Source organism: Pelophylax lessonae (genome assembly GCF_965119305.1).
Source record: "Pelophylax lessonae genome assembly, chromosome: 3".
In the NCBI taxonomy this organism is placed as follows: Eukaryota; Metazoa; Chordata; class Amphibia; order Anura; family Ranidae; genus Pelophylax; species Pelophylax lessonae.
The window spans coordinates 235,962,824-235,978,061 of NC_138770.1; the positions used below are offsets into that span (position 1 = coordinate 235,962,824).

Here is a 15,238-nt window from a genome sequence, read left to right on the forward strand (position 1 = left end):
GAGTGCTCCGTTCACAGAGTCTATGATGAATCCTAGAAATTCTATTGATCGAGAGGGTTCAATGACCAACTTTTCCCAATTGATTAGGAAACCCAGGTTGTCCAGCAGAGTCCTCGTCCAAGACAGGTGTTCGCGGAGCAGGTGATGATGCTGTGCTATGATGATGCTATCATCCAAATATATTATGAGTTGAACTCCTCTGCTGCGTAGAAGGGCAACCACTGGTTTCATGAGCTTTGTGAAGCACGAAGATGCCAAAGAGAGACCGAATGGAAAGCATTTGAACTGGCACATGGTCTCCTCCCACTGGAATTGTTGGCAATCTTCGGCTATCGGAATGGTGAGGTATGCGTCCCTCAGTTTGAGTTTGACCATCCAGTCCCCTGAGAGAAAGGAAAAATCCAGGCCTTTCTTGGCCTTCCAACCTGATTTTCCCAAAAAGTGGGCAATTTTTGGATCCACATCAGGGGTAACGCAAGCCATATCAGGAATTGTGGAGCGCAGTCATTCTGCCCAGGACATGTTCCGTGCCACCTTATTAAGTGGTTTCCTAATGCGAGCGGCAATGTATTTTGCCATGTGATCTAGGGGGTACCACTCTGAGGATCTCTAATGTTGCAAGGTATCCGGGTCAAAGAGCGGCTCACCCTGAGGGTCAAGAAGGGTGGAGCCATCTACTCCATCTTTGGGGTCATCTCCAGGTACGGGCAAGGTAACACGGCAGGTCACTGTTCTGTCAGCAATGAACACAGAGCTCCTGTGTTCCTACTATTTAGAATCACAGGTCCCTGTGTTCATTACATAAGTACATCCCCCACACAGTTAGAAAGCGCCCCCTAGGGACACATTTAACCCTTTGATCGTCCCTGGTGTTAACCCCTTCCCTGCCAATGTCATTAGTAAAGTAACAGTGCATATTTTTAGCACTGATTACTGTAGTAATGTCACTGGTCCCCCCCAAAAGTGTAAAAGTGTAAAAAATGGCAGTTAGGTGTCTGATCTGTCCATCACAATGTCACAGTCCCGCTAAAAATCGCTGATTGCCGCCATTTTTAGTAAAAATATAAAGAAAGAAAGAAAAATGACATAAATCTTTCCCCTAGTTTGTAGACGCGATAACTTTTGCGCAAACCAATCAATATACACTTATTGGGATTTTTCTCACCAAAAATATGTAGCAGAATACAACTTGGCCTAAAATGCTGAAAAATTTATATTTTTACATTTTTTTTTTATTGTTTTATAGCAGAAAGTAAAAAATATTGGGGTTTTTTTCAGAATTGTTGCTCATTTTTTGTTTATAGCATGCAAAAAATTAAAAATCTCACAAGTGATCAAATACCACCAAAAGAAATCTCTATTTGTGGAGGAAAAAAAAGGACATTGATTTTATTTGGGTACAGGGTCGCATGACCGCGCGATTGCCCGTTAAAATAATGCAGTGGTCTGGTCATTAAGGGGGCAAACCCTCTGGCCCAGAAGTGGTTAAGCATACTACTCTCCTCTGTGTCCTGTAATAAAATAAGGGTTTTTACTGCATAATTCAACTTGAAAGATCACAGTAAAGTTGTAATGTACAGTAGATATGCTTTGGGCAGATTTGCTCCTGATAACAGTGTAGGGAATGTACAATATAATAACTCGTTCCCCCAGAGGGTGCTACTGATGGGTTCAGAGGGTACATTCTCTCCCTACAGTAAATGCATTGTAAACAGTTTAGAGCCTAAGCAAGTAATTAATCATAGATAAGATAGGTACCAGTAAGTATTTTTAGTTCTCTAAACGCATAATGAATTGTTTGAACAATATTTACACACAATTAGAAGAGTGATTAATAAATGTACCCATATCATGAGAGTAGATGACCCACAGTCGGCAAGCAGTAACTTCTGTTAATGGCTTTGTTTATTAGAAGAGGTTGAGGGGCACTGCCATATAGTCTCCATTTCAGGGCTGTAGTGCATTTATTATCCTAAGGACTTTGTTGGGGAATTGGGTTCACTCTAACAAAGGCTAAACATGCTGTATATTGACACATACACTATATTGTCAAAAGTATTGGTCCAGCATCAGTTCCTCCTGACCTAACAAATGCGCTTCTGGAAGAATGGTCAAACATTCCCATAGACACACTCCTAAACCTTGTGGACAGCCTTCCCAGAAGAGTTAAAGCTTTAAAGGGTGGCCCAACTCAATATTGAACCCTACAGACTAAGACTAGAATGCCATTAAAGTTCATGTGCGTGAAAAGGCAGGCGTCCCAATACTCTTGACAAAACAGTGTACTTTTTAACTGTACCTGCAGTCCAAAGTTTAAACATGTGTCCCTGGAAATGCTGTTTCTGAAAATATTTCGCTACTGACGCATCCTAGCACAGGATTTTTTTTAGAAAAGTATTTGGGATTGTAATATTTACCAAAGAACAACATTAAAAAGGAAAGGTATATTTATAGTGCACTTAAACACATATGTCATAAATGGCGATACAGAATTGTATTGTGGATGATTATGTTTGCCATTTCATTTTAGCTGCTCATTTTCCTTGGAAATTATATTATTACACTCTCTGTGTGTCCATATGAACCCTCTGAATATTTTTCTTGATATGATGTGTTAGAATATGTAAAAATAAATATATCAATGCAAAGCAGGCTTACATTTGAAACATAGCTTTTGGTCAGCATTCTAAGCGATCACTTCTCTTAGGAATCATTTATACGTTAGTCACCCTTGGTGAATTTTTAGAGAATGCATGCTAGGTGGTAAGGAGGCGATGTGCCACCCCTGAACCCCTAAAAAGCTGCACCACAACACACGCGTTACAGTGTGGCTCCATACAGTTGAATGGGTCTCGTTTAGCAGGCGGTGCTGCCCGCCAAATGCGAACAGGGGGAATCATGTTTGCCACACCTTGATGCTTTGCAGTGTACACCACCCACCATTGTCTTTGTAGCTTAAAGGGAAGCTAATAGGAGGTGGTGAAAATGCACGTGTTTTTTACTGTCCCCCAACTACAAGTGTAAACCTAGCTTCAAGGGTAGGTTCACAGGAAACCTTGTGCTGAAAAGAGATCCACATTGGACTGTTTTTCAGAGTGCAATGAAGCCACTCAGGAAACGATCCTTCCGCTTACTAAATGAAGACAGTAAAAATCTGGCACCAGGATGTCTTGGCATTAAAAGTTGATATTTTTATTTAATCCACATGTGTCAAGCGCAACGCCTGCGGGCCCCCACCTTGCACCAGCAGTTGGCAGAAGACAGGAGAACAGAACTCCTCATACAGTTCCTGCACCTCTCTGTGCAGCCATAGCACCCCCTCATCTCCACCTCCCCTGGTAGCAGCATTCAAGCAGACTCCAGCCCTTCTCTGTTTTTCCTCCAGACTCTGCACTTTGTGCTTCCCAGTTCTACCCCCAGCTTCTTCCCAGCAGCAGCATAAGGTAAAGGGGGTGCACTGTGATGTAAAGGACGGTGGGGGACTCTAGACATCTAGTCTTACAAATTCAACCACTCTTTGAGGGCATCCATATTGCTGATGTGGCCAGCAAATTAAATTGCGTTTGACGCCCCTGATTTAATCCATCAAACCATAAAAAGGAATCTGTTCCTAACAATTTATGCGTTTTGGCCTCCTACATAGGCCTTAGTCATAAAGCATTTCTTCTACTTCCTGAATGTCTTTATTTTTGTTTCTTTTTTTGCCACATGGCTATTCACAATGGGATGAAGCGTGAACCAAGCGATTGACTTGCAACTGTGCATGGCACTAAAAAAATGTTTTGGGTTTGCCACCTTTCGACTTGACATGCTGTGTTTGTTATTGTGCAAAGCAGTGCAGATGCATCATGTGAACAACACTCTCCAGCAGTATTTTAGAGTTTAGTTGTTAGGTTGAGGAGTGGTAATACTGCTGCTCAATGGCTTGTTTTATACCACCCCATGAGAAAGAGGCCAAAATGAGAACGTATGCAGCATGTTCATTCCTCCATGTTATTTGCTTATTTTCATTATCAAAAGTCATGTTTTCTTTTTCACAAAGGTTGCATTGTAAGGATTGGTTCAATTTACATCAAGCTTATTATTTTGTTTTATTGGTATTTTGTAAGTAATAGTCAGTTCTGTAAAAGTCAAACAGACATTAGTTGTAAGGTTCCAGGGAGTGTTTATTGAGGAGAGGTGAACATGGAGTCATAACATATGAACAACACTAAATAAGGAAAAATAGTTATTCATTAGAAATAAATATTTAAGTAGTCATCTCATATGTAAAAAAAGATACTGTACTGCTATAAGATGTATGTGAATTAAACTTTGTATATGCATGTGATCCAAACATTATCTAGATGATAAAACTATTGTGAGATACAATACTGAACAGGTACGTATACACAGCATAGTGAATTGGCCCTCTATAGACAGGGATTCCTATTTTTAACATTTATTAGTTGTAGTATATTATTATGCTTTTGATACTGATCTAAAATGTAAAAAGGGTGCTGTATAATATAAATACCACAAGTATCTTTCACCTACACATTTGTTGCAATATTTCTGTTAACATGATATGCATGTACGGAGATGGCTTTGTTAAAAAAAAAGAATGTTCATAGTTCCCCATTTTATATAAAGTGTAATTGTTTTCTTTTTTTTTCTTATGTTGTAGAGCACTGCATACAAAATATAGCATTTTTAGAGACACTCATACATATAATAATGCCTGAAATACAATCACACTTTTGAATTTGGCAGAATCGCCGGGGTACAGCAACCATTTCCCCTAATGGACATCGCTTCCTCATGGGCCTGGAACACAAGGTCATAGGGATTGGCAAGGCTATAGGGATTTTGTCAGTGGTCATAGTGATGCTGCCCCTGGCAAGATGGAGAATATAAATGTGAGATAATAGGGATTGTTGTCATTATCTGTATGTATCAAATAGATAATGCATACTGGACATAAATATACACGTATTTCCTGAAGAAGTAATAAGACACGGGATCAGAGCTGGGACAAAGGGTGGGCAGAAGGGGGTGGCCTCCCTAGACAATGTGGTATCATTTGAGGTGGGAGAGTACCTCCAGGAAATTGGGAGGATTTGTGTTGGGAGGGGTAATTTGGAGGGTGGCAAGGGATAAGTATTGTTCTAGATGGGGAAATTAGAGATGTGTACTAGGAATGGTGATTTGGGGGGATTTGTGTTGGCAGGGGAGATGGGGGAAGAGGATTTGTGCTAGGAGGGGGGGATTTGGGGGTTTGTGCTAAAAAATGTTAAACGGTAGAGGGGGGAAGGAATTTGTGCTAGGTAGGGATATTTGTTTTTTTCTGGGGGGTATTTGTGCTAGTAAGGGTGAGTGGGGGTATTTATGCTTGGAGGGAAAATTTGAGTGGAGGAGGATTTGTGCCAGGAGCAGGGCTTTTTTTCAGCTGAAACTTGGTGGAACTCTATTCAACCACCTTTGGCCCTTGGCTCCCTGCTCACTACTATCACTTGTAAACACAGAAGTCCGGCTTCTGTATTTACAAATGATAGTTTGTTTCCCAGTGGCTCCCACTTAGTGCAGAATGGGGACAAACGAGAAGCAGGTCCCCAGGTTGCATTGCGGATGCCGACACCCCCCCTGGATCATTTCTCTGCAAATGAGAGAGGCAGAGCCCCCTAAAAGTTTTCAGGGAGGTACTAGAGCCGGACGGTGCTTCAGCTTAATACAGCAACAAAAGTAAGACATGTGGAAAATGGTGGAGCTTTTAAAGGGGGGGGGGGGTTGCATGCAGAGTTGAGAGCTGAAGAGTGGTAAAAGTGAGATGTGGCTAGGGGATGCAGAGGTAAGCAGCTGTAGAAGAAGGCTGAACTCTATATTCTGTTTATAGTGCATCCCCAAAATCTGCATTTAGCACAGCACACCCTCAAACTATGCACGTAGCACACCCCTGAACTCTGCATGCAACTCACTCTTGGTATTTAATGCCCATTTAAGACCCTCCCACTATTAGAGAAATTGGACCACACCCACTATTTTGTGTGGTTTGGAGGGTGTGTGTGTGGGGGGGGGGTGGGATTTGGGGGGTCGTGGTTGAGTTCCTGCACCTATTTTCTGAGAAAAAAAGCCCTGGCTAGGAGGGGTGATTTTTTTTTTGGGGGGGGGGGGATATGTGCCTCGCAGATTTGGGGAGAGCATTTGAGCTTGGAATGGTAATGGGCAGGGCACAGATTAGTGCTGGTAGGGGGGATTTGTACTGGGAGGAGGGATAATTTATACTTGGGGGTTAAGCATGCAGATTAGTGCTCTATTTTTTTTTGGGGGGGGGGTTGCTGACACATAATGCTCATACATCTTGGGGGGTGCAGTTTGGTATGTTTGCCCTGGGCTCCAGATGACCTTGCGTGGTACTGCACGGGATACACCTGGTTTACACAAACACTCACATCTTCAGTTATTTAATGTGGAAGAGTGGAACATTTCTTAAACTTAGGGAAATTTTGGCATGTCATGTGTAAAAAACATCAATTAAGCATGTTTACAGGAGAGCCTACAGTAAAAGAGCATTCTTTAGAATATCCTTGTGTGTGGAAGATAACTCATGATTTTTGCATTTCAGTACTTTAGCTTTGCTTCTCAAATCTTGCTAGCAGGTTTTTGGAATGGAGTCCATTTTTCCTGTATTTATTGGGAAGCTGAGTATATTTTCCATTGTGTAAGATACTGCATATGCAAAATTGTATACAAACCCGATTCCAAAAAAATTGGGACCCTGTACAAATTGTGAGTAGAAAAGGAATGGACTAATATACAAATCTCATAAACTTATATTTGATTCACTTATATTTGATTCACAATATAATATAGATAACATATCAAATGTTGAAAGTGAGACATTTTGAAATGTCATGCCAAATATTGGCTCATTGTGGATTTCATGAGAGCTCCACATTCCAAAAAAGTTGGGACAGGTAGCAATAGGAGTCCGGAAAAGTTAAATGTACATGCTGGAGGACCAATTGCAACTTATTAGGTCAATTGGCAACATGATTGGGTATAAAAAGAGCATCTCAGAGTGGCAGTGTCTCTCAGAAGTCAAGATGGGCAGAGGATCACCAATTCCCCCAATGCTGCGGCGAAAAATAGTAGCAATATCAGAAAGGAGTTTCTCAGAGAAAAATTGCAGAGAGTTTGAAGTTATCATCATCTACAGTGCATAATATCATCCAAAGATTCAGAGATCTGGAACATCCAAAGATTCAGAGATCTGGAACAATCTCTGTGCGTAAGGGTCAAGGCCTGAAAACCATACTGGATGGCAGTGATCTTCGGGCCCTTAGACGGCATTGCATCACATACAGGAATGATACTGTAATGGAAATCACAACAGGAATATTTCCAGAAAACATTGTCGGTGAACACAATCCACCGTGCCATTCGCCGTTGCCGGATAAAACTCTATAGGCCAAAAAAGAAGCCATATCTAAACATGATCCAGAAGCGCAGGCATTTTTTCTGGACCAAGGCTCATTTAAAATGGACTGAGCAAGGTGGAAAACTGTTCTGTGGTCAGACGAATCAAAATTTGAAGTTCTTTTTGGAAAACTGGGACATCATGTCATCTGGACTAAAGAGGACAAGGACAACCCAAGTTGTTATCAGCGCTCAGTTCAGAAGCCTACATCTCTGATGGTATGGGGTTGCATGAGTGCGTGTGGCATGGGCAGCTTACACATCTGGAAAGGCACCATCAATGATGAAGGGTCTATCCTAGTTCTAGAACAACATATGCTCCCATCCAGACGTCGTCTCTTTCAGGGAAGACCTTGCATTTTCCAACATGACAATGCCAGACCACATACTGCATTAATTACAACATCATGGCTGCGTAGAACGGTAGAAGGAGGATCCGGGTACTGAAATGGCCAGCCTGCAGTCCAGATCTTTCACCCATAGAAAACATTGACGAAGATGCGACAAAGAAGACCTAAGACAGTTGAGCAACTAGAAACCTGTATTAGACAAGAATGGGACAACATTCCTATTCCTAAACTTGGGCAACTTGTCTCCTCAGTCCTCAGACATTTGCAGACTGTTAAAAAAAGAAGAGGGGATGCCACACAGTGGTAAACATGGCCTTGTCCCAACTTATTTGAGATGTGTTGATGCCATGAAATTTAAAATCAACCTATTTTTCCCTTAAAATGATAAATTTTCTCAGTTTAAACATTTGATATGTCATCTATGTTGTATTCTAAATAAAATATTGAAATTTGAAACTTCCACATCATTGCATTCTGTTTTATTCACAATTTGTACAGTGTCCCAACTTCTTTGGAATTGGGTTTGTATTTATGTATGCACAAAATGAAAAAATACATTTTACACTTAGAAACTACAAATAATTTATATATCTAAGCTACCAGGATGTACAGAAAACATGCGCTATTCATGGAGCAGCGGGTCAGTAATGTAGTCCATTGAACTGACAGGCCACAGAAAACTGCCCTGTGCAGCCTTTTCTTCGGAGACAATAGAAGCCTAATTAGTAGGGGGGTTCCACATTGTGAAGGAAAGGCCACAGATGCACAGTATATAACAACCTCCTGCCTCCGATGAGGATGGAAGAGCCACTCACATAAGCCATGGACCTTGGGCAAGATTGCCTACTGTTCTGAGGTCTGTATTGGGTGTATAGGATTCTGAAGGCTGTGGGAGAACAGTTGGATTAAATATAAAATAAATAAGAAGAAACATAGTTTGAAATATTCATTACCTTCCTCTTGTTCCAGCTGTTTCATAAATCGCTATGTTTTAATACACAACCACTTTGGTATTTTTTTTTTTTTTTTAATATCCTTTATCTCTAAGCCAAATGTAATTTTGTTTTGGCCTACATTGTTGACTCATTGAAGGGTGTTTCCTGGCTTGAGTCTCCTAGACTGCTAAACCCAGGTATGAGTTTTCTAAATGGCTTACAGAGAACTACATAGATGAAAGGGTCCATGAAAACATTGGTGGCAGCAATCCACAAAGTACTTTCTTTAGTTAGGATTAACTTTCTTTTGATGTCACAGTCTGTTATCGTTCCACTCTGGCTAATTGTATAGGGTACCCTGGTAAAATGGTAGGGTGCAAAGCACAGGAAAAATACAATTACTACAACAAAAACTTTGGCTTTGGTGCTCTTTCTCTTAGCTTTGTCTTTACTGCGAGATTTTGTAAAAGATTCATAAACCTTTTTGCTTATTATTGTATAAAAAACTGTCATGGAAATGAAAACAGACCAAAAAATTAGCTGGCTGATGTAACTAACAGCTTTGTGCCATCCCATGCCCAGTGAAGTCTTGAGGTCAGAACAGCGGTTAACATTTTCAGGTGTTGCATTTATGTTGTTTAGCAACATGTTAGGAATTGATATTCCAAAAATGATGATCCACACTGACAAAGATATCCATTTAGCTATACTAAGCCGATCCATGCATCTTCTTTCGTATGGTCGTACAATCTTAAGGAAGCGATCCAATCCTATGAGTCCAAGAAGTATTATATTGACGTACATAGCAGAGTAAAATACAACTGCAGAACAACGGCAGACAAAGACTTTCACCTGCCATGGTGCAATTTCTGAATCTGTGACTATCTTGAAAGGCAGTGCCAGTGTCATAATTATATCAGCTGCCACAGTATTTTTAAGATATACAATAAAAACACTGTTAGTATGGACTTTGCAAAAGATACAAACAGATATGCTGTTCATGATAACTCCAAGAAAGAATACAACTGTGTATAGAATGGGGAACACCACTTGTACCATTCTGATGTCCCCTGTACAGTTTTTGGATGATGAGCTATCAGAAATGTTGAAATTGTCAGAGTCCATGGCTGTAAGAGAATGAATTATCATACATTAGAATCACATAATATACATCAGTTTTCAGTGCATTGACTCACAAGAAAAGTACATTAAGTTATTACAAAAACAAATACATAAAGAACAGCTGAGCAAAAGTCCATGTGCAGAAAATACTTTGTTATTTCTACCTCCATCTCCATAACCTAAAGTAAGGGTTGAGATTATAATGACACAATCTAATGTACATACAAATTAGTGACCTGCCACCCTGCAGACCTAGCTAAGCAAACATTTACAAAAGTTGCAAAAGTTAATCTATCAGGATAGATAGATAGATAGATAGATAGATAGATAGATAGATAGATAGATAGATAGATAGATAGATAGATAGATAGATAGATAGATAGATAGATAGATAGATAGATAGATAGATAGATAGATAGATAGATAGATAGATAGATAGATAGATAGATAGATAGATAGATAGATAGATAGATAGATAGATAGATAGATAGATAGATAGATAGATAGATAGATAGATAGATAGATAGATAGATAGATAGATAGATAGATACCAAAAGTATTGGGACGGCTGCCTTTAACAGTTTCAACTCTTCTGGGAAGGCTGTCCACAAGGTTTAGGAGTGTGTCTATGGGAATGTTTGAAAGTCCTGACCCAATAGAGCACCATTGGGATTAATTAGAGAGCAGACTGTAAGCCCAGGCACAGACTGCGAGCCAGGAAGAGTTGAAGCTGTTATAGCTGTGAAGGGTGGGCCAACTCAATATGAAACCCTACGTACTAAGACTGGGATCCCATTAAAGTTCATGTGTGTGTATAAAGGCAGTCGTCCCAATACTTTTGGTAACATAGTGTAGATAGATAGACACAGATGGGGTGTAAACTCAGTAATACCCTGAACATGTAGCTCAAAAAAAACAACTGGAGTCTGACAAAAAAAAGTAAAAAAACGTTCTCACTTATAACCTAAAGGATGCAATATGGGAACTCTAGAAGCACTCTGCTGTTTCAGGCAGGGAATGAGGGTGGTACATTATGCCCAACATCACCTGGATATTACAAGCCTGGAGCATGGCCAAGGCATCATGAAGGATGCCTTCAGCTTTTTACCTGCCCCAGAACATAGCATTATCCAGGTCTAAGTGGCAGTTAATCTATCAGGATAGATAGATAGATAGATAGATAGATAGATAGATAGATAGATAGATAGATAGATAGATAGATAGATAGATAGATAGATAGATAGATAGATAGATAGATAGATAGATAGATAGATAGATAGATAGATAGATAGATAGATAGATAGATAGATAGATAGATAGATAGATAGATAGATAGATAGATAGATAGATAGATAGATAGATAGATAGATAGATAGATAGATAGATAGATAGATAGATAGATAGATAGATAGATACCAAAAGTATTGGGACGGCTGCCTTTAACAGTTTCAACTCTTCTGGGAAGGCTGTCCACAAGGTTTAGGAGTGTGTCTATGGGAATGTTTGAAAGTCCTGACCCAATAGAGCACCATTGGGATTAATTAGAGAGCAGACTGTAAGCCCAGGCACAGACTGCGAGCCAGGAAGAGTTGAAGCTGTTATAGCTGTGAAGGGTGGGCCAACTCAATATGAAACCCTACGTACTAAGACTGGGATCCCATTAAAGTTCATGTGTGTGTAAAGGCAGTCATCCCAATACTTTTGGTAACATAGTGTAGATAGATAGACACAGATGGGGTGTAAACTCAGTAATACCCTGAACATGTAGCTCAAAAAAAACAACTGGAGTCTGACAAAAAAAAGTAAAAAAACGTTCTCACTTATAACCTAAAGGATGCAATATGGGAACTCTAGAAGCACTCTGCTGTTTCAGGCAGGGAATGAGGGTGGTACATTATGCCCAACATCACCTGGATATTACAAGCCTGGAGCATGGCCAAGGCATCATGAAGGATGCCTTCAGCTTTTTACCTGCCCCAGAACATAGCATTATCCAGGTCTAAGTGGCAGTGGAAGAAGTTTTCAGAATCTGCCTCCTAATCTGAATCCCTAAGTTCCAGAGGACCCTTTGTGCAGCTGTACTGTCTGCACAATGCTATGTCCTTCCCTGATGTGGGGGGGGGGGGGGGGGAGCCTCGTACACAATACTAGTTTTTTTTTCCTTTCAACTCAGCAGGTTGAACAAAAAAAAAAAAAAAAAACTGACAGCCAATTTTAGTGCAGCGATCTCCCCTGCCGTGCTATTGTGTTCTGACAGTATGTTAAGCCAGTGGCTGGAAATGATCCTGCACTTGTAGGTAGTGGGCGCCAGTGGCTTGCCCCCGCTGTGATTAGGCGCAGCAGGAGCCAATCAGTGGGTACCCTGGACTCAAAGTCCACCGGCACCCGCTGATTATTCGTTACACAGGCATAATGGCAGTCTATGTAAACAAGGCAGATTGGCATTCTGTCAGTACAGAAGGCATGGATACTGTGTTCCTAGAAAGCAGGGAAAATGAATCCATGCCTTCCCTTAGTAAATGCACAAACACAGGCTAGGCACACAGTTACCCTTTGATTGCCCCATGTTAACCCCTTCCCAGCCAGTGTTATTAGTACAGTGACAGTGCATATTATTTAGCACTGATCACTGTATTCGTGCCACTGGTCCCCAAAAATGTTAGAAGTGTCAGTGTCTGATTTGTCGGCTGCAATATCGCAATCCTGCTATAAGTCGCTGATCGCGACCATTACTAGTAAAAAAAAAAATGAATAAACATTTTATAAATATATCCCATATTTTGTGGACATTATAACTTTTGCGCAAACCAATCAATATACACTTATTGGGATTTTTTTTACAAAAAACATGTAGCCAAATACATATTGGCCTTAAATGATCAGATTTTTTAAATTTTTTTAATGGATATATTATATAGCAGAAAGTAAAAAATATTGTTTTTTTTTTTTTTTTTTTTCAAAATTGACGGTCTTTTTTTGTTTATAGCGCAAAAAAATTAAAACCGCACCAGATAAAAAAACAACAAAAGAAAATGTTTATTGGTGTGGAAAAAAAGGACACACATTGTATTTGGGTACAGTGTCTCATGACCAAGGCAATTGTCAAAGTAATGCAGTGCCATATCGCAAAAATGGCCTGGTCATGAAGGGGGTAAATCTTCCGGAGCTGAAGTGTTTACGCTTTGACAATAAAACCTGGAAGCTGATTAGTTTCTATGAATAGTTGCACCAGATTTTGCACTCTCCAGTTTTAGTAAATCCCCCCTATATACCACTCATTTGTGCTACAAATATCAGGCTTTGTTGAGCCTCTGATCTCACTGCATGTAAAAAAAAAAAGACCCATTACGGCTCGACAGCAATAGCTGCCTTGTGGTCTCTATGGGGTAGATTTACTAAAACTGGTGCACACAGAATCTGGTGTAGCTGTGCATAGTAACCGATCAGCTTCTATCTTTTGCGTGTTCGATTAAGCTTTGACAATAAAACCCTAAAAGCACAGCTGCCCCAGTTTTAGTAAATCTCTACCTATATGTGTAAAACACCCGCAATGCTCCTGGTACTCAATGACCATATGGTCAAGAATGTCTAAGTAGCTCAAGAATAGCAGTTTTCATTCTTGGACTGAATGAGGTAACTCTATACTCAAAAAATGATGTGATTTTGTGAAACTGATACATGTCCTAATAATTTATGTAAATCCTATGTTTTAATAAAAATACTTTACAGTAACAGAGCTCTGGAGCTACTAAGCTCTGGGGCAAATTCCAGTACAAAGTCTCTTTGCCTTTAGTAAATCAACCTCAATGTCCTAATTTTTTTCACACCACCAATCACTTTGAAAATAGATATCACTTTATTTCTTATAAAATCATGGGGCCTATCATTTTGTTAAATTGCACAACCAAAATCCCACTTTTCATATATTCGAGCTCTAGGGTGTATTCCTAACATGTGGCACATCCATGGTCCCATTGCTTCCCTTACTGCTTTGGGTAATGTCAGCTTTGCTTCAGGCTACAGAAAGAAAAGTACAACAATAATATAAAAATGAAAAGGAACAGAAGTTAGGGAAACACACAGTCATAGAATTATCTTACCAGCAGTTTTTTCTTTATAGTGTTCCCAATCACTTTCTCCTTTTTCTTGTTCTGCTAATGATTCTTATCAGTGAAGCAGAACAGCTTCTTCCATCCTATTTGCTGAATGTGGTATCTTCCATCTCTTGGTATATTTGAAAATGATGTTGTCTTGGTTCTATCTGTACATCAAACTGGCTATTACAGCAATAGCGGTGTTGTTAGAATAATTTCCTGTATTGAATCCTCATACTGTACAACCTAAAAATGGTAGGAAGTGTGGTAAGAGTCGTCTACAGTACATTTACATTGCAGACCAGAATCTTGAAACCAGATTACTGGTTAGGGTCATGTGGGGTAATTAGCACAGTGAGTATTGATGGCATTTATCATTTTAGCACTTAATACACATAAAGCTACAAAGTAACATAATAGAAGAAATGTTCTTATCTCCTGGTGTGAGTTGAATCATTAATGATAGTCGGTCACTAATGGAAACATCCATTTTTTACAAAACTCTTGCTGTTTGAAATTTCATTTTCCTGAGATCACTTAGCTACACTAAGAGGACCACAATAGAAATGCATTTTGGGATTTTTTTTTTTTTTTTCATTTAAATAAATCCCAAAAGTGTAGTGTAATTTGCAAGCCTTGCTGAATCAGATATTCTATGTGTGCAACATGCTAAGTATTTTGCTAAAGTAATATCACATTTAGACTTGATTATGTTACTATATCTGCCCTTATTATCTTTACTGCTTGAATCAGTTATACAAATTTCCTGCCATTAGGCTGGTCATACACCATGTGAAATTCCCTCCATCTATGGCCCTATCACTACCCATGAACTCAATATCCTTTGATTGAAAAATTGAAGAAGCCAGATGGACAAATTTCAGCTGAACAGTGGCTGCATTCAGTCAGATGCAACTGCTGTATGGATATTATACATATTATGGGTGCCAGCCATCAGAATACATTAACCGCAAAGGAAGATTTGTCCATCTGAGCTCTACAGGTGGTCGCTGGGTTAAGAACATCCGACTTACAAATGACTCCTACTTACAGATGGAGAGAGACAACAGGAAGTGAGGAGAAATCTACCCCTAGGAAGGGAAATTCACTCCTGTAAGAGTTCTCCTGGGAAAAAGGTGTCTCCACTGAAGCTTTATTACTAATCCTTGTTTCATCAACAACCCAAAATTTTCAAAATCCAATTGTCATAGAGACAGAATGTGAGATGACATCTTCTGAACAGGGGCACAGACAGAAAAACAAATAGTACAGGGGTGTTAAC

At 39.8% G+C, this 15,238-nt stretch overlaps 2 protein-coding genes across 4 annotated transcripts in view; one reads left to right on the plus strand and one right to left on the minus strand.

The window, feature by feature from the left end:
* MED12L (mediator complex subunit 12L) overlaps positions 1-15,238 on the plus strand; it is an 837,051-nt gene that overhangs the window by 409,095 nt on the left and 412,718 nt on the right. The gene's annotated exons all lie outside the window — the stretch shown is intronic.
* Positions 8,730-9,987, minus strand: LOC309551079 (P2Y purinoceptor 13-like). Its single transcript, XM_082251526.1, has one exon. It carries the CDS (start codon positions 9,887-9,889, stop codon positions 8,876-8,878), a length of 1,014 nt encoding a protein of 337 aa, XP_082107652.1. The 5' UTR covers positions 9,890-9,987; the 3' UTR covers positions 8,730-8,875.